The 23,982-nt window shown below is 42.3% G+C and overlaps 1 protein-coding gene across 6 annotated transcripts in view; it reads right to left on the bottom strand.

The window, feature by feature from the left end:
- Positions 1-2,476: 2,476 nt before the first annotated feature.
- RIPOR2 (RHO family interacting cell polarization regulator 2) overlaps positions 2,477-23,982 on the bottom strand; it is a 207,897-nt gene continuing 186,391 nt past the window's right edge. For 5 of the 6 annotated variants that reach the window (XM_065913071.1, XM_065913072.1, XM_065913070.1 and 2 more), the window contains 10 exons: positions 22,951-23,634; positions 19,490-19,674; positions 17,087-17,255; positions 13,246-13,381; positions 11,820-11,981; positions 10,720-10,878; positions 9,509-9,714; positions 7,649-7,732; positions 4,784-4,874; positions 2,477-4,515 (listed from right to left, as the gene is read on the bottom strand). In XM_065913071.1, coding sequence (XP_065769143.1) covers positions 4,415-4,515; positions 4,784-4,874; positions 7,649-7,732; positions 9,509-9,714; positions 10,720-10,878; positions 11,820-11,981; positions 13,246-13,381; positions 17,087-17,255; positions 19,490-19,674; positions 22,951-23,634 — 1,977 coding nt within the window. In that variant the 3' untranslated portion in view covers positions 2,477-4,414. Of the gene's footprint in view, positions 4,516-4,783; positions 4,875-7,648; positions 7,733-9,508; positions 9,715-10,719; positions 10,879-11,819; positions 11,982-13,245; positions 13,382-17,086; positions 17,256-19,489; positions 19,675-19,792; positions 20,790-22,950; positions 23,635-23,982 lie in introns of those variants that run through there. The other variant, XM_065913076.1, reaches the window with a different exon arrangement.

The raw sequence follows: 23,982 nt of genomic DNA, 5'->3' as shown, positions 1-23,982 counted from the left end.
AACTTCTCTTAAATGTACTCCAAACTGGATTTCCACCCTATGGCTCCACTGAAATTGTTCATCAGGGTCACTGGGGACTTTCACTCTGCTGAATTCAATTCTCAGTCCTCGGCATTTGTCACTCATTGCTCCTTGGAACACTTTTCTCACTTGGTTTCTAAGATGTCATATTCCTTTAACTTTCCCCCACTGGCCATCTTCCTTTTCCTTTGCTGTCTCCCCCTCTTCCTTATGACCTCTGAATATTGGAGTGGCCTGAGGCTCAGTCCTCGTACCTCCTCTTGTTTTTTATATATACTTCTGAGATGAAATAAACCAGTCTTGGTGGCTTTAAATACCATTCACATGCTGAAGACTCCCAATTTTTTTATTTTTAACTGGATTTCTCACCTGAACTCTAAACACAAGTACTTTCAATCACCAAGATGGTATCTCCATTTCCATGCCTAAGAGGCTTCCCCAACTTAACATACCCTCAAAGCAGAATTCTTGGTCTTTCTCTCCAAACCTGCTGCTCCTCAGTTTCCCTGTCTTGGAAGATGGCATTCCATCTTTCCAGTTTTTCAGACTGAAATTTTTGGATCCACCCTTGGCTTTTGCCTGTTTCATATCTCAGTTCTAATTTATCAACAAATCCTACTGGCTATAATTTCAAGGTAGAAATTTGGATGCCTGTCCAAACTTGGGACATTCTACAAAATGTACTTGTCTGTATTCTTCAAATATAGTAAGGTGTGGAAGTTTAAGGGGTGGGGGCACAACTGTTCTAGATTAAAAGAACCTAAAGAGGAGAGTCACCATAGGATCCAGCAATCTCTCTCCTAGCCATATATTTGGAGAAAACTCTAATTTGAAAAGATATATACACCCCAGTATTCATAGCAGCACTATTTGCAATAACCAAGACATGAAATCAACCTCAATATTCATCTACAAATGAATGGATAAAGAAGATGAGGTACATATATTTAATGGAATACTACTCAGCTATAAAAAGAGTGAAATAATGCCATTTGCAACAACATGAATGGACAAAGAGATTATCATACTAAGTAAAGTCTTAGAGAGAAAGACCAGTATCATATGATAGCACTTATATGTGGAATCTAAAATATGACACAAATGAACTTATTTACAAAACAGAAGCAGGCTCACAGACATAGAAACAAACTAACTTATGGTTATCAAAGGGAGAGTTGGGAGAGGGACAAGTTAGGAATTTGGAATTAGCAGATAAACACTATTATAAATAAATGAAATAAATAAACCACAAAGTCCTACTATATAGTATTGGGAACTACAATATCTTGTAATAAACCATAATGGGAAAGAATTTTAAAAAGAATATTTTTATATCTATATGAGTCACTTTGCTCTGATTCAGAAGCTACACAATAGTGTAAATCAATTAAAAAAAGAAAAGAACCTGAAGAGGCATGACAATTAAACATGTAACCCATGGTTGACTCCTGTATCCATGTGTGTGCGTGCATGTGCGTGAGCATATGTGTATGTGTGTATATTCTATAAAGGCTACGACTGGGACAACTCAGGATACAAAGAGCCTGCATTATCCAATATGGTAGCCACTAGCCACACATGGCTACGGAGCACCTGAAATGTGACCCATCTGAATTGTGATGTGCTGTAATTGTAAAATATATACTCTATGTCAAAGTATGAGAAAAAGAATGTAAAATATTTTATTAATAATTTTTATATTGATTACAAGTTGAAAGATTTTGGATATATTAGGTTAAATAAAACATATTAATAGAATTAGCTTCCCCTGTTCTTGTTACTTCATGTGGCTACTAGAAAATCTAAAACATCAAGCATGGTCCCTTTTTAAGGCTTTTGCATTTACTGTTGTATCTGCTGGAATGTTTCTTCCCAGGGGTATCCACATATCCACATCTGTCAGTTCCTCAGATCATCCTTGAAAGTCATTTTCTCTTAGGCCTTCCCTGACCACGCTCTTTGCCACTTGTGATCTTTGCCCTATCCCATTTCCCATCTCCAGCGTTGGCCTTGGGCAATTACATTCCTTTTTTCGGTCTTTTTTTTTTTTGGCCACACTGCATGGCTTGTGGAATCTCAGTTCCTGGGCTCCTGGCAGTGGAAGCGCAGAGTCCTACCCACTGGGCCGCCAGGGCATTCCCTCCTTTTCTCTGTCTTATTGTCTTCTCTTTCCAGGATATGAGCCCTGTGAGGGCAGGAATTTTTATGTCTCACAGCAAGAGACCAGCAAAGCCAAAAAATAAATAAATAAATTTAAAATATACCAATAGCAACTTAGACAAAATGGGGCGGCACAGGAATGTGTTCCAGATGAAGGAATCAGATAAAATGTAGCTCTGTTTTTCCTCCAATTAGCATTACAACAAATCTGAGAAGTAAATATCATTCTCATGTATGGATAAAGGAATTTCAAGATAAGAATAAATTCAAGTTGAGAATGAAGTGTAGTGTGTTGTGTAAATACCAACTCAACAAGGACATGTGAAAAAAGATAGCAGACCCTGAACACGAAACTAGTAATTCAAAAATAATTTTTATTTTAACTTACATGATTGAAAGAGTGACGAATACAAATGCCACAAAACTAAAAGCACCCCTTTCAACCAAAAATAAAATGCAGAAGTGAATACAAAAGGTATAGAATTAATTATTCATGCAATACTCAAAAAAATAAAAAACCCAAACAACAAAACGGTTCTGTGACATTTGTGATTTGACTTTCTATTAAAAAAAAATCACTTCAACAATTTGACAGGGACTACAGACTATACATACTAACTGTAGGCTGTACAATGTACCTTTAAAAGGAAAGATATGCATATATATAATATTTATAAATTTACAAATTTATATATACATTGTAACTTCACAGTTGAAAGAACTTATCTACCAGGAAGCCTGATAAACAATTTACACTTTAAAAGAAATAAGAATTGTTTTTAAAGGTCTTGCTAAAATGTAAATATTTCAAATAACATCTAAATGATTATACAAGCACATTCAGAGAATAGTAGATATTCCACAGTTTAAATTACACGCACACATATTATTTTGATATCTTGGCATATCCCACCTTATATACTCTTAACAGGAAGAAGAGTTATTCAGTAAGAGCTACTGAATGGACTTGTACTTTATTTAAAGGACTTATTACCCTGATATGAAAGCAATGACAGAAACTGTTTTAACTATTTGGCCAAAGGTTCTTATCCAGTGATGAATGATTTCTCTAGGGCAGTAGCCATCATTCAGGGCATTCTTCTTCCTTACCTTACAGTAGCTTCTATAAAAGCGAAGACCACTGTTATTGATCCTCTGTTTTCACCCCACTGTTGTCGTTTACTCACCAAGTCGTGTCTGACTCTTTTTGACCCCATGGACTGTAGCCTGCCAGGCTCCTCTGACCATGGGGTTTCCCAGGCAAGAATAGTAGAATGGGTTGCCATTTCCTTCTCCAGGGGATCTTCCCAACCCAGGGATCAAATATGCATCTCCTGCCTTGATAGGTACATTCTTGACCATGAGCCTCCAGGGAAGCCCCTTTCACCCCATTAGGATTCCTCCAACTTCTATGTTCTTCTTCAAGGAGCATCATAACTTTCTGAATTAAAATCACAACTTTCTGAAAACTTCTGGTTTTGATCTGCCTTAGCAGCAAAATACTTCTATTATAAAAAGTATCATTTAAAAAATGGCTCTTATTTAAAAAAAAGCTTAAGTTTTGAGTATCTTCTTAAAAATGAGTATGGTATAATCTTAATAAGGTAATTTTTAGTGATCTACCCATCTTTTTTTTTTTTTAATCCATCTTTTTTTTACATACTGGAAACATGCCTTTGGATTTTTCACAATAGAGAAACAAAAGAAATTGTGGAGGCTTGAAAAAATGAAAATAAAAAATCTTATAATGTGTTCTTTTACCAGGTTCTACAGGCAAACTTGTATTTGAAGAAATCGTTTTATTTTTTTTTGCTTCGCATTTAAGGTAAAATTAGGTACCTAAAGGGGCCACTCAACCCTGAGAACACAACAGAGGAAAAACTGCAAAGCATATGATATTTATCAAAGTATCATGTGACTATTTCAAGCTTATTGAAGAACTTCCAAAAAAGTACAAAGATGGCTGTTTTAAAATTCCACACATACTAGATAAGACAGACTCTTCTACTAAGCTTTGTCAGCGGCAATCAATGATGTAATCTACTGAAATATACATAGCCCTATTCTATTGGCCAAAGGAAAAGTAGATAAGCACTGTGAAACTGGACTTTGGATTCCTTCCATAACATTTTAAATTTCCAGACAACCTCAACAGCTTCCAGCTAAGTCACAGCACCATCTTGATTAACAGGGCCATTTATTAAGACAGCTGTTAGGCAGAGTCAGCTTGTAATTAAAAGGCCGTGGCAACTTCACTTGCAAGACGACCTCCAACTTTTACACAGTCTCGAGGAAATTTGTCCAACTGTTCATATGCCAGCCGCCCATCTTCTCCTGGATACAGAACACCAAAAATAAATACCAGTTTGAACTTAACATTTTTGTTCATCACTCAAAATAATAAATTAATACCAGTTGGTATTAATTGATCAGTTCCTCATGCTGTGTGTGTGTGTGTGTGTGTGTGTGTATGTAACTGGTTGAGCAGATAGCCTATAAGAGAAAACTTGCTCAAACAAGGCACATGAAAGTTTTTACCGTTACCTTTGCGAGTGTCAGAAATAAACAATCATGTTACCAAAAAAACCCCAAAAAAACTCACCAAGAGATAAGAGAGTTTCTGAGGCCACATTTCTGATTTCTTCAGTATCAGACTGACACAATGTCACCAGCATTTTAATGCTTTCAGTAGCCTACAAGGAGAAAAGAGTTAAAACAGAGTTCTGACATTTAGGTGTGGGACCACATGAGACTTAGCATTTTCACAGCTGGTAGGGACTTTAAAAACCACCCAGGTCTTCCCAAACCCAGCTGAGTATCAGGATCACTCTGGGAGCTCTTATGAAAGTACAGATTCCTGATGCTACTCAGACACATCAGATTAGAACCTCCTGGATGGAGCCCAGGATGTGCACTTGTGGGAACTCTGATGAACAGGGAAGTTCCTCATTTCACAGGGGACTCCAGGCCGAGAGAAGGGAAGTGACCAGCCTGATTTTCCAGAATAGAATCCACTTCTCCTACTTCTTTCTACTGTATCTCATTCCTTCCGAAACAGCTCTAATTTAAGAATTCCTAATTTTAGTTTATGTATTAAAATAGAGGAGATGAATAAAGGTCAAGGATGGAATTCGTCTATTTGTTTCTGAGCACTCTGAATCAGGCAGTTCACAGGGCCTGGGAGACTCAGCCATGAACATGACATGGTCCTGACCCTTAAGAGTTTACAGTCCGGTGGAAAGACAGACAGTGAAATAAGTAAACTAATTATTATGATGAATGACAGGCTGAGTCAGGGTGCTGGGACCAAACACAACTGGGAGATGCAGAGTGGTCTGATCAGGGAAGTCTTCTTGGAAGAAGTGTATCTTAGAGGAGTTGGTCAAGTTTGGACATGTGGTAAAGATGTGTATGTGTGTGTGTGTATCTGTGTATGTAGGGTTTGAGGGTGTGGAGAAGGAAATATAGGGACCAAATCAAGGGGAGGCTTATAAGCCTTATTAACGGTTTTGGATATCATTCTAAGATCACGGAAAGTCATGTAAGAGGTTTAAATAGTACTTGTTTTTTAATTCTGAGCTTTCTAACCACAGAGGAGAGGACGGACTGCAGGGAGCCAGAGAGACTGGTGGGAATGTGGCTGGAATCCAGGTGACTAGAATGGGAATGAATAGGAGAGAGATTCCGGCTACCAAGGAAGTGGGATGTGCAGGATGAGGAGGCTGGCTGGAGGTGGAGGCTGAGGGCAAGGGCAGGTCACTGATGGCTCCTAGGTTTCTGGCCTGAGCTCCTGCGAAGTGGGTGTACAATCCACTCACACACCGGAGACAAGGAGAAGGGGTGAGATGGGTGGAGTCTGAGGTGACTCCCTAGGGGAGATACCTGAGAGCAAGCTGGATCAGAGGTGGAAGGGATGACATGGGCTGGAAACATGGGGAGTTATTAGCATAGGCATGACCATGGAAGGGAGGACACATAGGAGGAGAGAGCCCAGCAGAGTGTGTCCACGAGCGCCAGTGTTGAAGGCCGGTAGATAAAAGAGGGCCTGCTGTGAAGAAGATGCTCTTCCAGTGATTCTGAAGAGCTGATAATGAATAACACATTATGGTTTTCTCTCTTGGAGGAAAGTGAGGCTTATGGAGTGGTAGTGCTGGTGCTGGGCGCCGGCAGACAACAGACGGAAGCAAGCACAGGCGTTTCTATGGGTTCGGGTGGCCCAGCGAGACAGAGGGGGAACTACAACTGCATTTGAGAACCCTGACCTCTCAAGCTTGTTTCCGGTATGGTACTAGGAGAGAAAGATGTCGGTTGTCTGTTTGCTGTCATTCATTTTAAAAAATATTTTTTTTCTCTTGACACGTTAACGAGAGTTGACTGGTTGAGTCTGCACTGTTTTTTTACATCTTGCTACTTGGAGCCCTTTTCAAGAGCTGGGGGGCTGTGGATGGTTTAGAAGGAGGTCTTTGCTTCAGCACAGAGGATCCTACCCTAGGAGGGAAGAGGAATGGGGAGGAATTGCTGCTCCCAGACTGTGGACATGCTGGAGTTTAAAACTGTAGCTTTTAAACCTTCACAGCATGTATATCCACAAAAACTGGTGTCGATCACGTATCCTTAAGTCTTACTTTACATTAACTGTGTCACAGCCATCATCGCTGACCTGTCACTATCAGGACATCACCCAAATGCGCAGCAACCACTGTGGGCCTTTTTTGGCCACCTGAAGGTAACTTTTTGACCAAGTAACAAGGAAGTCAAACTTTCCCAGAACTGTTTTTCTTCACAGGTCATTAACTTTTTCTTTTGAGGTGTTAATCCCTTTCTTCATGTCCCAATAGGTCTGCAGGTCCGCGCACGCATCCAAGATTTTAGCAGATCTCAAGGTGTGGCCTTTTCATTCTTTTCTCAAGGATGATTAATCTTATATTTTGTGATTAAGGTCAGTCAGACATTAAATCTTGACTACTAAAAGGCAAGCTCCTTAAAACATTGGCAATTCTCAGCCCTCTGACACAATGAAGATGGACGAGCTGTTTAGTAAAAGAGTTTCCAGGGAAGGATTTGGAAGTTATTGGCACATTGGATTTTAGTACTTCTTCGCCAATTTTATTTATCTCTGCTGTACTTCTGTACACAATAAAAATTGATGAAATCAGCATGTCATCTCTTTTTCGGCATGAGAGACGTTTTTCTAATAGTGGCCCTGAAGCAAACTAATTCCTCTGAGTTACTGAAAAAGGGATTTGTTTTCCAAAAAGTATTGACTTTAACAAAACCAAGTCACATTTAGGTACTATTTGAAGACAAAAAGGACTCCCAATTAATGCACAGGGTAAACGAGAGGAGAAAGGCTGCTAAAGCAGGTACTTCCAAATATGGAAAGAAAGCTGTCTATGCACCTGGCTTAGTTTCAAAGCCAAAGTCAGCTCAAAGCTGACCTGCTGGGGGCTCCAAGGCTGGGCCTTACCTTCAGGCTTTTCAGGGCCAGGCAAGCTGCCTTCTGGAGCCGGAGGTCAGACTTTGTTAGGGCTTCACAGTAATAGAGCAGGGCCTGAAAGAGAAGGAAAGATGCCATGAAGACATTCTGATTTGTTTGTACTTTCAGGCTTCCCTAGTGGCTCAGTTGGTAGAGAATTTGCTTGCAATGCAGGAGACCCAGGTTCAATCCCTGGGTCGGGAAGATCTCCTGGCGAAAGGAATGGCAAACCAACTCCAGTATTCTTGCCTGGAGAATTCCATGGACAAAGGAGCCAGGCTGGCTACAGTCCATGGGATCACAAAGAGTCAGACATGACTGTGTGACTAACTTTCACTTTTTTTTTTCAGACGTATGTATCATTTTTACTTCCTGAGATAAGCTACAGGTAAAATGAGACATTTTGCACTACCTTCAGAGTGGGGGGAAAAAATCCATTAAAATTCATGCTGATTAAAAGAGCTTGATCTTTTTATCCAGTTCATTCATGCCTTCTATTCTATGACTGGCATCGCATAATTCATGGTCTCTTATGTCTTGCTCTTTCAGCGTGGGTGAGGGTATTTGGCCCAAAGAAGAGCATTTTGAGCAAACTCTCCTAAAAGACTGGAGCTTTGTAGGAAAGAACAATATGAAGTTCATGTTTTCGGGCCAAAATGTGTTAGAATGAAATGTCTTCCCAGGAGTACATCCCACCACACACTAACTTAGATAATTAGATAATGCCTTAAAAAGGTTCAGCAAACCCTTCTCTGAATCCAAGAGTGGACCCCCACAAGGACAAGAAGGGCCAACTTTTATTTTCTTTCAACTGATCTGAAAGTCGACGGGAGATGGGTTTTAGAATGACTGTTTAGGTTGTAAAGGGCTCTCAGGTTGTAAAGGGCCTGCTTGTACTAGGCCCCAAAGTACTTGAATTGCATATGCTTATTACACTTGGATGACTGCTGAATTGAAGCAGAGAGAGGTAAACTGTCTCCTCCCTAGCAACAGGAGAGATGGCTTTTAAAGTAAAAAGAAAAAAATAAAATAAAGTAAAAAGTATTCTAGCGCTTTGACCCAATAGTCTGATGACTTAACTGCAAACTATTCGTAAAACATGTGTGCGTAAACATGCATATGTATGTTCATCATAATATTTTTCAGAGTTGGAAACTACATAAATGCTCATCAATATGCAATACAAAAGTAACAGGTTATTTATATACTGAGATGCCACTAATGTATCAAATAGAATAAAGTAGACCAATATGTTCTGACATGGAAAGAAAATAACCATGATATATTACATTTAAAAAATCATTTGTGCAATAAAATAGTGTGATCTCATTTAAGAAAAAATAATTATATATGTTAGCATATACATAGAAAAGATCTGAAGGAATGTACACTAAGTTATTAATAGTTTTCTCTGGGGGCTAGACTTACAGGACCTTAACTATTTTCAGTATATTTTTATAGTTTAAATCATTTTACAGAGTGTATATCAGTAATAAGAGAAAAAGGAACTTCCCTGGTGGCCCAGTGGTTAAGAATCTGCCTTCCAATGCAGGGGATGTGGGTTCAATCCCTGCTTAGGGAACTAAGATCCCACATGCAGCAGGGCAACTGGAGAAGCCCCTGAGCCAAAACTGTTGAGCCCGGGTGCCCTCAGAGCCAGTACCCCACAATGAAAGAAGTCCGCTGCACTGCAGCTAGAGAAGGCCCATGTGCCACACAATTTTTTTTTTAATTTTAAAAAACAGGAGAAAGAAAATTATTTTTAAAAAGGAAGAGATGACAGAATATTAACAGTAAATGGCATAAAATTAGACAAGCTTCTGCCTTGCCGCCCATCATCTCACGCCCTACCTTTTCCCTGAAATGCTCGCTTCTGGAGGCAGCTGCCAGGTAAAGCGTCACCGCCTCACTCGCTCCGCGGTCCTCCCCGGTTAGGAGCAGAGCCAGCGTCCTGAGAACTTCCTCCTGCGGGGCCGGGAGGCTGCCAGGGGCAAGGTCACTCATGGCCTGGAGCAGCTTCTCGTCTCTCAGTGACTGCAGAGTCTGAACCACCGAAACTGGAGAGACAGGAGGAAACAGAAATCACTTTCTGATGGTAAAGTAGCATGCTCATTACAGATACAAGGAAGAGTCAAGGATGTACTTAATAAAAGACCCACGGATATACGAAAAATTAGCATATGAGAAAGGCGATGTTTCCGATTAGTGACAGTAGAGGAAGATTTTCTTCTTCTTTCTTTGATGCCAATTACCGCGCTGAACATGGTGTCTCGGGGTTTAAAGAACAGGACCAAGCCTGAACCTGGGTCAGGGTCAGAAGCATTTCCGCCACTAGCAAGCACTGTGCCAACCTATCTACTCCCAAGAACACACCTTGCCTCACCCTCCTGCTGCCCATTGTCAAGCGTGGGTGGAGAAACAGCACAAACTTGGGAACCAGAAGCCCGCCCCTCACAGCCTGGCTCCACTCCTGAAGAGGTTTTCACTGGAGGCAGATACCGGGTCTGTTTCTCATAACTGGAGGGCCACACGAGAAGGCAGTGACAAGCTTCTCTGCCCCTCCCCTGCGCTGGTGTCTGTTTTCTTCAGTCCCTGAAGATGAAGCCTTAGATTTCTTTTCTCGCCTCTCCCTTCTTTCTGTTCCCAATGTGTTACCCCATCCGCTTCTTTGGAACCTCACTTCTGCTTAGTATTATGAAAGTGCCACCAAAAAGGCATTATAAAATAGCATTGCCTGCAGGCTCGATCCTACAAATGGCAAATATATTCACGATAGACAAAAACTTCAGCAGGGCCTTAAATCATTTACCAGCTTCCTGTTAATGGTACACCCCTGTTGAGCGAAAAGAATGTGTTCAGCAAACCCCTGTTTCATTGTCAAAGGGCTCACTCATGGTAAAAGTCCAGGAGCCATCTAAAAGACAAATCTTAGCTCACCTGTTGACTTGGGGGAAGAAAAAGCTATCATCACTAAAAACCATGATTGAAGAGACCAAAGATCATCCCAGATTGAGCACCCCCCCCCCCCCCCCCCCCCAGTGTGAGCAAAGAACACGTCCTACCTTGCTTGGCCAGCTGGTTCAGGTAACTCTCCAGGTCACTCACGCCGTGGCTCGTAAAGTAACTGTAATACTGGAAAACAGTGATGACTTCGGAGGACAGGCTGGTGGGGAGCAGGGGCTCAGCTCGGTCCAGGATTTGGGACACCAGGGTGTGAAACACTGTTTGGAAGAGGAAGATATGAAGCAGTTTATAAGAAACACAATCAATCATTCATTCATCCCTCATTCATCTATCTTTCTATTGAGGTACACAATGGAGTGAAGTCTGGAAAGTGAGTTCAGTGGACAGCATATCTATATACCCGTGTAACTATCATTTGGATCAAGATACAGAAATCGCTGGGATGCCATTGGGTTCTCCTGTGCTCCCTCCCAGTCTACTCCAACCATAGGGAATCAAACTTCTATCAACTATCAATAATAGTCAAACTTCTATCAATACATTGGCTTTATCTGTTCTTGAACTTCATATAAATAAAACTATATAGTATGTACTTTTTGAATCTAGCTCCTTTTGTTCAAAAATTATGTGAGGTTCATCCAAATTATTGCTTGCAGCTGTAAATTTAGTCTTTTTGAAAACTGCTGTGTAATATTACCATTTATCCCTTCTCCTGTTGATGGGCATTTGAATTGTTTCCATTTTTGGCTCCTGTGAATAAAGCTGCTATGAACCTTCTTATACATGTCCTCTTAAAAAAGGAGGATAAGCTTGTATTTCTCTTGACATATTTAGGAGTGGAACTGCTGGATCACAGGGTAGGAGTATACATATTCAGTTTCTATAGAAGCTCAAGCAGTTTTTCGCAAGTGGTAATACCATTTGACGCTCCTGTGTTGGTGACTTTTTAATGAGGAAAGGATACATACTTCAATAGCAGTACAGACATATGGTCCTTTTCAAAGTCACTGCTGATATTTGGAATGAAAACATGTTCCCTGTCTTTCCTTTGATTTTTCTGAGTAGATGATGTTTTCTCTGGAGGGGAAGCCTCTCTTCTGGGCTAGCCGTGGTGGGGAGTGTTGAGGGAACCCCACCAGCACTTTCTACTTTCAACCCAAAAGACGGAAATATTTCTCTCGCTCCTGCTGCCCTGTACCTGGGTCTGCAAGCCCGGGGTAGTCTCTGTTGACGGTTCTGGCGAAGCTGGCTTCTAGCTGCTTAATCACTCTGTCCGCGGAGCTGTGGTAGACCCCAACCGGCGTGCAGCACTTGGTCCAGAAGGACAGCAAAGACAGCTTTTTGTGAAATTCCGGTATGGCTGGAACAGAAGAGCAACCCCCCATCCCACGACTCAGTGAAACAGATGCAGACGCGGACCTGGGTGGGGTGGGGCAGGCATCACCAGGGGCCTTTCTTTCTTCTTTTTTTTTTAAGACTAGTTTTTAATCAGAACTACAGGATTCCCCTGTTGTTGGCAGGTGGTCCTGAGGGCAAAGAGGAGATGAGGAGCTCATCCAGCCTGGGCACTAAAGAAAACACGCCAAAAGCAAACTGTTTGCTTTCTGTGATAGAAAACAGCAGGTCTACCCTCGGGAGAAAGTCTAATCCCCTCATCTCCTGTAACTTAGCAAATAAAACTGTACGGAATCAGAGAATCAAACCCCAGGAGATTTTCTGCAGTGGGGGAGCAGAGCAGAGGGTGACTGAAGGCGTTTTTCACTCTTCCCAGGTGGCTCTCCAACTGAAATGATTGAAGAGCCAGGCGCCACAGTCAGCATTTCACTCCAGAGGCTCTGATCAAGCCGAGGGGCCGGGGGAGGAGCGGACAGGAGCCTGAATGTCCTGCCGCATTCGCATCTCTCAGAGACCTGTCAAGGTCACCAGCTCCTAGGAGGACCGGAAGCAGGAGGCAGAAAGAACCTACAGGGAATTTCAAGCTTAACTGGAGATAATCCAGAAGATCCTAGTTTCCCACTATTTCCACTATCTGACAGGGGAAAAAAAAGACACAAATTCTTGTCTCTAGGAGCTAGTCCTGTAGGCGGACCACACAAGTTCAAAGGCATCTCTCTGTCAAGTTTTCCATTTAAAACTCTGAAAAAAAAAAAACAAAAAAAAAAAACTCTGAACCAGGGATTCTCTTGAAGGTATTTGACTCCTCGTATTTCTGCCTTTCACAGTAGGTTTGGGAGCATCTTGCCTTTGACTGTCAACTGCTATGGGGTTTGTCTCGGCCAGCTCCACCGCACAGGGGCAATCCTGATCACCTATCCCCAGGGGGAACCACACCACCAGAGGAGGAGGGGGTTCTGTGTATACACTAGAGTCTGCCTCCTGGAGGTGGAGGCCCCTCTAGAAAAAGTTAGGTGTCTGCTGCTTTGACTCCAAAGGCTGAAGCATGATGTTAATTATGACCACACTCGTGTGGCAACCTTCCTCTATTCTACAGCCCAAGAGGCTTCTCTGCCACCCTAATAAAGCCATGAATAGATGCAGGTGGGGATTGGGGTGGGGTGGGGTGGGCGGAAGGCTCGTGGTGTTATTGTTTGTAAGAACCTGGCAGTGTCACTACAGGGGCTCACCTTCAATGACAGAACTGATGTTTCCAATGTTCTCATCGCTGACGGCCGAGAGCTTCTCCATCACCTGGATTTGCCTGGAAAGCTTCTCTAAGAGATTGCTGGCCACAAATGGGGTTTTGCTTGAAAGAACAATTTGCTGATAAAACAAACAAAACCACTGGGTCAATCATTGTTGTCAATAGGGCTCATCCTCATCCTTCTGAATGAAGAGGGAATGTTAAACTCATACACATTTCTGTTCCAGGATAGTGGTCCTTATTCCAGGCCGGTTACAACATCTGATGAAATCAGACAAGTTTTTATTGCTTTCAACTTTTTCATGCCTGGGCAAATTCTAGAGTTTTCTCAGTAGTAGGGCTGCAAGGTTATTATAAAGTTGCCTTTCTGTACGTACTGTCAATCCATAAGACCTAGTTGAAACTTGAAGAGCATATTTAGGTTGCCACTGGTGTGGAAACAGAAAAAAGGTTTGTTTTACAAGTGTACTTATTTTTCATGGCCTGGATTCATATAATTGTTTTCAAGCTGAAAATTAAGAGCATGTTGTATGATAATCATAATTACAACAAAAGTTATCTCATTAATGAGTGCTTACTATGTACCAGGCATTGGTCTGGGCCTTATACATAAATTAGCTCATGTTATTTTGCACACCAACCCAGCTGTGGCTACCCAGAAGTGGGTACTTTTGGTTTTCCAGTTAACTGATGAGGAAACTGAGGTACAGAGAGGTTAAGCAACCTGTCCAAGAGCACCTTAATGGCAAGTGATTTCATTTGTGTGCAGGTCATGAGAATAAAGAAAGACCTGAGAGGAGAAAGGACAGAAATCAGTTACTGTCTGAAGGTTCTAGTCCTTTCTGTGTCTCTGTCCCCTTCACTTGGCAGGCATGGCTGCAGGATACCTGTACCTGTACCATCGTCCTGTATGGTCTCAAGCATTTGGGCTCTAAAGCAAAATGAATTTTTCAAATTCAAAAGTCAAGTGCAGCAATTATATACAAATGCCTTTCATGTAAAAAAAAATTGAGTAGAAAAGAACTGCTCTATTTTAAACATAATTACAGCTATTATAATTCTTACAGAATACCCATTTTTATCTCTTTACAATTATATACCAAATGAATAAGCAAGCTTACTGATTCAGGTTGTTTTGTTCAGTTGCTCAGCCATGTCCGACTCTATGCAACCCCATGGACTGCAACATGCCAGGCTTCCCTGGCTTTCATCATCTCCCAGAGCTTGTTCAAACTCAGGTCCTTTGAATCAGTGATGCCATCCAACCACTTGTGAATTAGAAATCAGGTTTCTACCTTGATTTCTACTTTATTCTACATCGCCTTTATTCTACACCTTTATGTCTATCTCTTTTTTCTTTTCCCTTTTTAAATTTAAAGATCTAATTGGCTTTATTAAACAATTCATGAATTGGGCGGTGTCCCATGTACCACGTAGAAACGGACTAGGTGGGACTACTCCCTCTTGTTTTTTCTAGTGTTGTTGTTCCCCACAGAAGAGTTGAATTTGTTTTAACCATGGCCTTACTGTAGACAGAAACACTGCACTGACTCTTGCATGCCCATTAGTCTTTGAGCGAACACACCTGCTTCCTTCATGGAAGAGAATTCTCCCATGTCTCATGAAGTAAACAGGGACTTTAAGCCTGAAAGGTGAACTTTAAGCCTGAAAGGTGAACAGGGAGTTTGCTTAGCAGAGTCTTGGACTCACCAAGGACAAAGGGCTGTGAACACCATCTCATTCCAATGCTTGGTGAACAGAGAATAGCTGTAAGTCAACAACAATCCTTGTTCATTTTGGTCAGAAAAAATCTGCACCATCTGCCAGACTGGTTGTCAGTACCTGGCTTGTAAATTAAACACTCAACAAAAGAGATCCACCGGGGTACTGGCCAACCTAGCACAAGAGTCATGACTGCCTACCAGCTTCCCACAGAACGTGAGTGTCTGAGGCGGCTTTGAGGGTCTCTATTCATGGAGAGGCAGATTCTTCTACATCTCGTCATGAGTGTGTTACTTAAAAATCAATGTTAACCCACTCCCAGCCTTCCAGGGTCCTTCCTCCCCACCCTGCCTCAGGCTTCCAATTGAACACATGCTCTTAGAAGCATGATTTCTCCTTTTTTTGCACTCTTCCTGCCTGACCCAGCCCCTTAAAACCATTATACATTTGCTTTCACTTTCTGTTCCTGATTCCCACACATTGAGGCAAGGTGAGAGAACAATAAGATTGGGAAAAGATCAACCACTGGGAGAGGAGGAAGCATTCATGCAGATGATTGGGGGAAAGTGCTTTGTTCGAGACAGTTGAAACCCTCCCTGCAACAAAAGAATGTCAAAATAGTTGTTCCACTGCAGACAGTGACTGCAGCCATGAAATTAAAAGAAACTTGTTCCTTGGAAGAAAAGCTATGACAAACCTAGACAGCATATTAAAAAGCAGAGACATCACTTTGCCGACAAATGTCCATCTAGTCAAAGCTATGGTTTTTCCAGTAGTGGTGTACGGATGTGAGAGAGGGATCATGAAGAAGGCTGAGCACCAAAGAACTGATACTTTCGAATTGAGGTGGTGGAGAGGACTCTTCAGAGTCCCTTGGACTGCAAGGAGATCGAACCAGTCAGTCCTAAAGGAAATGAACCCTGAATATTCATTGGAAGAATTGATGCTGAAGCTGAAGCTCTAACACTTTGGCCACCTGATGCGAACAGCCGACTCACTGGAAAAGACCCTGATGCTAGGAAAGACTGAGGGCAAGAAAAGAAGGGGGTGATAGAGGATGAGATGGTTAGGTGGCATCACTGATTCAATGGACATGAGTTTGAGCAAACTCTAGGAGAAACTGAAATAAGGGGAAGCCTGGCATGCTCCATGGAGTGGCAAAGAGTTGGACACGACTGAGCGACTGAACAACAACTGTGGCAAAATCTTAAGTGGTAAAGCAGCCTGATATGAGAAGAAAAATGAGCCCCAGGGTGTCCCAGAATGAAAATGAACTGGTAAGGCGAATGCCTGTAAAATATTCTTTCTCATCGCTTATTAGTACTTATTTGCAATCTGGGAAACTGTGGTTATATTCTGTAGCATTTTGCCTTTAGCTGTCCAGGTGATGGAAAACTAACTAATGTGTTGGGTTTATGTTAACATAAGTTCAGTAATACTGGCTTTCAAAGTCCATTCGTAGATGGCAGAATGCAAATTCCTTTTTTAAAAAAATCACAGGACTTCCCTGGTAGTTCAGTGGTTAATACTCCTCGCTTCCACTGCAGGGGGCATGAGTTCCATCCCTGGTCAGGGAACTAACATCCCATATGCTGTGAAGTGTGACCAAAAAATTAAAAGAAAAAAATCACATTACTCTCACCTATTATCAAATAATTTGAAAGCAAGAGTTCACTACATGTCACTTACTACCTGTTAAGGTCTGAAGATCTAGACTTTTTTTAAAATTTCTAAAAATTTATTTTATTTTTTCGGCCATGCTGTGAGGCATGTGGGATCTTAGTTCCATGTCCAGGATGGGATTCATGCCTTCTGCAGTGGAAGTGTATAGTCTTAACCACAGGACCACCAGGGAAGTCCCAGAGATCTAGATTTTAAGATGAAAAACCCAGGGTTGAAGGAAGATGACCATGCAATTTAGAGTTTTTGAGTTCAAATCAAAGCAGATGAGATAGGGCACGTTCAGGGAGGTTTGGCCATAGATGATTATTCTCACATTCCTGAATTCTCCTTTTCCTGGGAAAACTGAAAAAAAAGGAAGCACACATTCTTGGTGCATCAACAACCTGGGCTCTAGAAACCTGGTGCGTCGCCAGTCCTACCTGGACGAGCTGCGTGCAGTACTGGAGGTGCCTGATGATGGTAAGGTCCAGACTCTCATTCCCCGTGGTCAGCGGGAGAGGGCTTCCTGCCACACTAGTCCCAACTCCCGTGTCCTCAGTCAGGGCTTCGCTGAGATGCCCCCTGGCTTCTGGGTGAACCGATCTGTAACTGTTGAAGCAGGAAGGGGAGCGAAACGTTAGCTGTTTCTTTCTGCATGGAGACCACAGGTCAAAACTCAACATGGCTTGTGTCAGGCCCCCACAGCACCCACTGATCTTGCATTTGCCTACCTCAAAAAATTGAGATACCCTTCAAATACTACTTTATCACTAAGCCTGGTCACCAATTTGCCTAATATTAAAAAGATCCTACAAATAGATTGCTTCCAGAGTTCTCTGTTTGCTTCTCAAGCACAATGAACTATTTGTAAAGTCGTCTCACCAAGAAGTCTTCTGAAATGTGACCTCATTTGGGGGCACTTTCCTGCTCTGTTGACGGGGTGATTTGCCAAATTTCTGGGATAAAACTGTCCTCTTTATTTGTGGTTTCCCAAGAGCAATACCATTAAAATAATCAGTCAAGGCTTTTTCCTGGCCTTGAATCAACTGCCACTTGAAAAAGAGGAAGCAAAGCCACTGGGAAGAAACATGATGTTCGCAAAAAGGGGCATTTGCATCACCTTCTTCTGCCTTGCAAGTGCTGTGTAAACTCCACTGCTGAAATATTTAAAGTTGTATCATGATGGGCACTTACATTTAAAGGAAAGTGTGTTGCATTTATTATCTAATTTTATTCTTATAATGAACCTCTGCAGAGGGGAGAGAGGGAGGAAAGAGTCTCATTTCACCCATGGAAGGAATGACCAGCAGAGACGTTAACCAGAGCATCCTAGTTCACACAGCTAGGTGATTTTGGGGTTCTAGTTTCACGCTCCCTCATCTCCACAGTTTAAAAAGATCATACACTAGAGTTTAAAGGCGTTGAATGCTTTACTCTGATTCACACTGGGTTTCCAAGAGGGAAACACTCAGATTGTGGCCTGGTAGTCAACCCACATTTAAAACACACACACACACACACACTCTCTTACCCTAAATGTCTCATAACACACAGTAGGGCTGATCAAACTAGACATCTTTAATAGGAATGTTCTGTAGAATTTACAAAGGCTATGATATTTCTGTTCTTAAAATGCTTATATTAGGAAGAAAACCCTTGATCTATTATGAAATAGCTTCAGCTAACAAGTATACAAGAAGAGTTTGATTTAAGAAGCATTTCACAAATGCAATTAAGTTAGAAAATCTCAGTGTAGAATGCAGAAAGATAACTTAAACATGACATTCATTTCATAAATTCTCTTTGTTACACTCCCAGTTTGCTCAAGGGATAACTTCTATTTCTCCTTTTTCCTTCTCCTGGTTTCATTTTGGCAGAAGAAACCCTCCAGGAATAACACAACTTCAAAATATTAACACCATTCAGAGAGGTCTGTGAAGGTTGAACAGTCATAGTTTGTTGTAATTTGAAAACCTGTGCATATAACATGTCAAAAGAAAAGATGGAAGGAAATCCACCCTTTCCTTTGGGAAAGTGTGCATTTTTTTTTTCCAGCAAATTAATGGAGCTACGTTCACTGTGCTTACAGAATGGACCCCAGGCTCTAGCTCTAAGCATGTGGTTTGGTACAACAAAGCCCAGTGAAGAAAGTGATAGGATTTCATCTTTATCCTCCCTTCCCACTGCCCTGATTCATCCCCATCCTAGAGAAGGCCACATTCTCCACCCAGAGGCCTGCAGATCCACTGGCAGATATCAGTTATTAGTCATCCCTTCCTACATTCTAAGGAAAATATGTGCCATGGGTTTTAAGCCTGGCTTTGAAACAGGCACTGATGAACTTAATGAACTGCAAAGACCCAATAGCCAAAAGGAATAGAGAGATAAGGGGTTGGAAAAGAAAAATCTAACAAAATGAAGAAATTAGGAATAAGATGTAAATCAAGGAGAACCAAGTCAAGACTGATCATCCAGTAAGAGTTCTCCAGAAACATAGTATGTGGAGTTAATTTAAAATTCATTACACTGGGGCCAAGCTGTAGACACTGAAACCTACAGGATGGATATGTACACATCCATACTTATAATAAGTGTACACATGCTTGTACAAAAATTTGCCTTTCATTTATAAAAAGGAAAATTTCATTTTTCTTAAACAACACCAAAAAAGGTGAACTATATTTAAAAATTGTACAGGACAGTGAAAAGGAGCTGTAAACCAATTCAGGTAGAGAGTTTTATCTTCCTGAAGATGTGTATTAAGTCCTATCCGGTAGCAATAAAGAGCTGCTGTACCAGCAATGACAGTAGAAATAGAAGCAGATGCTGACTTCAAGACTTACCTATTTTTCTCAGTCTCAGTGTCTGAAAATACTGAGTCAGCACCTCCTCCAACATTACAAACCTCATCACCATCCTCCTCCTCCTCGTCAAAATCAGAGGTGTTCAGGAAATCAAAGCTTTCTAAAGCACTTTCAACAGTAAGACTTAAACTGGAAGACCTGCTTCGGCTTACTGCTGGCTTGCACTGCAAAGGCAGAAGGTACCAAGGAGAATATCAACATATTCAGAAGGAGAAACACAACAAAGACACCCAATGGGAGATGCGACACTTTCTTTTTTTTCAAGCTTTTATTTTTATTTTTTTGTTGGCATTAAAAGAATTCATTAAAAAAATCTTCTTATAAAAAAGTACAACCGTGGATAAAGTGACACAGTATCTGGAATTTGTTCCGAAACAATCTGGGGGGAAGGAAGCAGGTAGAGGAAGACAGGTTTGGCCATGAGTTGAGCATTGTGGAAGTATGCTGATGGCCACATTGGGATCCATTATTTGATTCTTTCTATTCCTGTTTGAAATATTTATAATAAAAAGTTTTAAAAATACTACAATCAGAAAGTCTTGGGAAACAGAATGGCTATTCTCTCTCTTCACAGGGCTCAACCCCAAATAAAGTTCAACTGGCAGACAAATCTAAAGGGTCAATACCAACTACCAACCAATCTCTTAACTCCAAGTGGCAACGTGGTCTGTGCCTTGAGACAGGGCGAGCTAACTAAGGCACCTGTCCCAAAGGATTCACAAAACAAATCCCAGAAATAGAAAACTACTCTAATGCACACTCTCTAAGTAGATTTAAACACTAATTTTACATTCACAGCATGTAATTTTCCTTTGAGCATCGAGGAGAAAATAAATGGCACGAGCATGACAAGGAGTAGCTATGCTTCCTTTACAACTTTGTCTTTGAGGGAACAACATCCATCTCTTCCCTGACTGGGCCCTGGAATTATGTGAGCAAATCCATGCTATGGCCTGGTGAATTCTGTATTTCTGGACATTAAACAGAAACATTACAAACAGGGTCATGCCCGTTGCTTTGGGCACAGAGATGGGGAGCGGTTCTTCCAAATAGTCAAAAGGATGTTGGGAGGCATTGAACGGGACAAATCCTGCAAGTAAAAGGAGCTAAATGTCCTCCATCCAGTTAGGTGGCACTCCCTGCTGACTTCGTTACACAGGGTCGGAAGGGCCTGGCAGGAGTCTGAGTCTTTTAAATCAGAGTTGTTTCATTCGCCCTCAGTGATCTCCATCCAAGAGGCAGCACCATTTAGTTTCTGATCCTCAAGGTGTTTAGCATCCTAGGAATGTGAAGGAGGAAAAAAAGAGAATGCTTTGCCAGCAGATGCTTTAATCCTGGCTGGAGACAAAGCCACTTGCCCCAGACCTTGACTCTAATGTCATTTTCCATCTCAGAGAGAAAGGAGGAGCCATTCCCAACTCAATCCTCTTCTAGGGTCTTCTTTCCTAAGCTAGACTGCAGAATCTGATCATGCACAGTATGGATGTGCTTAAATACGATCAAAAGAAAGAAAGGGGGCAGTTAAGAAATTTAGGACAGTTTTGGAACAAGAGCAGATTGAAACAAAAATCTTGAAAGAAACTGACAGCCACCAGGTTTTTAGAAGACTAATGGATGACTTGCTCAGTGCTTCCTGGTGAACTGGGCACCCTAGATGCCTGGAAATAGGGGCTGCCATCACCACTAGCTTTCTTTGAGGCATTTATTTTAGGTGGATTGTGTCTTGGCTCTTCACATTTAACACTTTTCTGCCCACTAAGCAAAGCTGGTCAACTGTGCAGATAAGCACTTGTTGAAGGGCTCAAAGACGTTTTCACTGGGATGCTAGACAAGCAGCCTCCATCCATGAGCCCTGAGCTGATGCTCTGGAGTTAAGTTTGATAGGAAGCAGATTCAGAGTGCCCTCCCTGCTGCTAAGAGGCTATACCTACAGCAGAATCAATCTGTCATAAGCAATAGAGGACGTGGACAGTCAGAGCCTGAATTCTCCTCCGCCCTGGGCAGACATGCCCTCCAGAACCAGGTCAGCATGACCGCAACTGTCAGAATAGCCTTGGGAAGGTAGTTCCAGATGCCACAGGGAAGGCCACATTTTCAAACCGTCATATCGAGGGATGCAACAGCCTTCTGCGGGCTGACTCTCCGCTTGCCCCTGGCACTGTATTTTCAAGCGAATCTTATAGAACAGGTCCCCAAAGAATTGCTCTTTCAAGAGAAAGGATCCAAGTTCTCTTCTTTATGGCACTAGACATCAGAGTGGCAAAGCAAAGAATGCAAGAAGTGGTAGTGGGTTTTAGGACAGAAGTTCCAGTTCTGTCTTCTTGTGCCATGTTTTTAAAAAATTAATCTGTATTAAATTTTATCTACCAAGTGGAGGCAGATATATTCTGGGGTAGCAATAATGACCTTATTATGGGGCTCTCCTGACCAAGAGGAAATCACCTTTCTGAATTCTCTCTTCCCACATCTATCCTGAGTGGTCTAATTGGGAACAGGAGAGAGGAAGATATCTCTAGTGGAGTCAGGGTCCTCTGGCTTCTAGATTATTTGGGGTGACTACTCTGGGATCTATTTCACTGATTTGGGCCAATGGCTGAGGAGGGAATCCTCTAGGAGGTAGTGCCCTGGGCGAGGAGAGATGCCTGTGGTCCTCACATCCTGGCTGCCCAATTCTGTCTTCAATCAGGGAAGGGCCTTCCTGCTTCCTGGAAACTCCAAGAGGGACCCTCTCCAGTAACATCTCAATGAGATATGATGCTCAAAAGGCCACCATTTGTTTCACATTTGGGATCTGAACGATGAACTCTGGGGCTGAGGGAGTCTAGATATTCTCTAGAGCTGTTAATTTAACTCCCAGTCATTCTCCTAAAGTTGATCCGTTGTCAGGAAAATAAAAATTAATACATGCCACTAGTATTAAATGGCAACCCACTCCAGTATTCTTGCCTGGGAAATCCCACGGACCGAGGAGGCCTGAGGAGTTACATACAGTCCATGGGGTTGCAAAAACTGTCAAATATGACTTAGCACCTAAACAACTAGTATTAAAAAATAAATGCCATTTGGTGGTGGTTTAGGGGCTCCCCTGGTAGATCAGTCGGTAAAGAATCCGCCTGCAATGCAGGAGACCCGGGTTCAATCCCTGGGTCGGGAAGATCCCCTGAAGAAGGAAATGGGAACCCACTCTAGTATTCTTGCTTGGAGAATCCCATGGACAGAGGAGCCTGGTGGGCTACAGTCCTTGAGGTCACAAAGAGTCAGACATGACTTAGCAACTAAACAACAACTAGTATTAAAAAATCAGTATCATTTACATATTGATTATCTACTGATCCTGTGATAGGGAAGGATTAAAAAAAAACGATAGGCTATTTTAAATAGACTGTTGGTTTAAGAGACTGTCTCCGAAACTAATCCAATTTCCCTGAAAAGGTACTTACTTTTAGAATATCATCCAGGTGCATGACTTCTTGGTTCAGATCCTGAAACTCTTTATACTGCTCTTTGTGTGGTTCTAACGCAAGGAAAAGCCCATTAAAGGCGTCCTCTAGGCTTCCATCCAGGAAAGACCTACAGCCTTCCGACTCTGCACTGACCGAGCCCTCAGACAGCAGCCTCTCCGTGGCCGCTGGCACCTCTGCCGAGGTGAGCCTCTTGACCAGCTGCTTTGTGATGTTTCCTTCAAAAGTGTCCAGCTCCACGGGCTTGAGTTCAGAGGCCTCTTGCAGAAGGGCCTCTTGCAGAAGGGCCTCTGCGACTCCCTTCTGCAGGAACAGGCGCTCCGGCCCGGCACCCGTGGCTGCTCGGCAGCCCTCAGGCTTCCCCGGCCCCTGGGTCTCTCCCTCGGGGTGGGGCCGGGGCTCTGAGCCTTCTCTCGAGGAGCTGCTGCAAGAGGCCGAGCTGGAGTCCTCCAAGCCCTCGTTCTGGGAGGACTGACTGCCTGGGGGCAGCTCTGCGGAGGTGATGGTGATTTCTGGATTTGCCGCGCAGGCACCAGGGAGAGAGTCGGCTGGGCCGGGGGCGAGGGTGCAGTCCCCGTTGGGCAGGTCGCTGAAGCTGAGGGACAGTGGCATTTTCTCCTCCGCTGCCTTCCCGTTTTCAAAGATGTCATCAGGTAGATTTGACTGTAGATAAAAGGCAAATCATTATGATTTTGGAAGAAAGGGATGCCTTTGGCCTTGGTTCATTTCCAGACAAAATGTAAGACAATTAAAATAAGAAACAGATCTTTCACGACATTAACATTGTATTTCTTGACTGTGTGTGTGTGTGTGTGTGTGTGTGTCTGCAAGCATGGCAAAACAAAACAAGCCTTTAAAAACTCTATTTCCATTGTTGAACCTACGTAAAAGTTCACTGTACTGGTCTCAGGTTTGACATTTTTAAAACGAAAAAGTTGGAGGCAGGGCAACAGTGCTTGTTTCCTAAATCTCAGGATCTCACAATATCTGGCAGCCATAGTTAAGAACACC

The sequence above is a fragment of the Muntiacus reevesi genome, chromosome 20 (assembly GCF_963930625.1).
Source record: "Muntiacus reevesi chromosome 20, mMunRee1.1, whole genome shotgun sequence".
NCBI lineage: Eukaryota > Metazoa > Chordata > Mammalia > Artiodactyla > Cervidae > Muntiacus > Muntiacus reevesi.
This window is presented reverse-complemented; position numbering and strand designations above follow the sequence as displayed.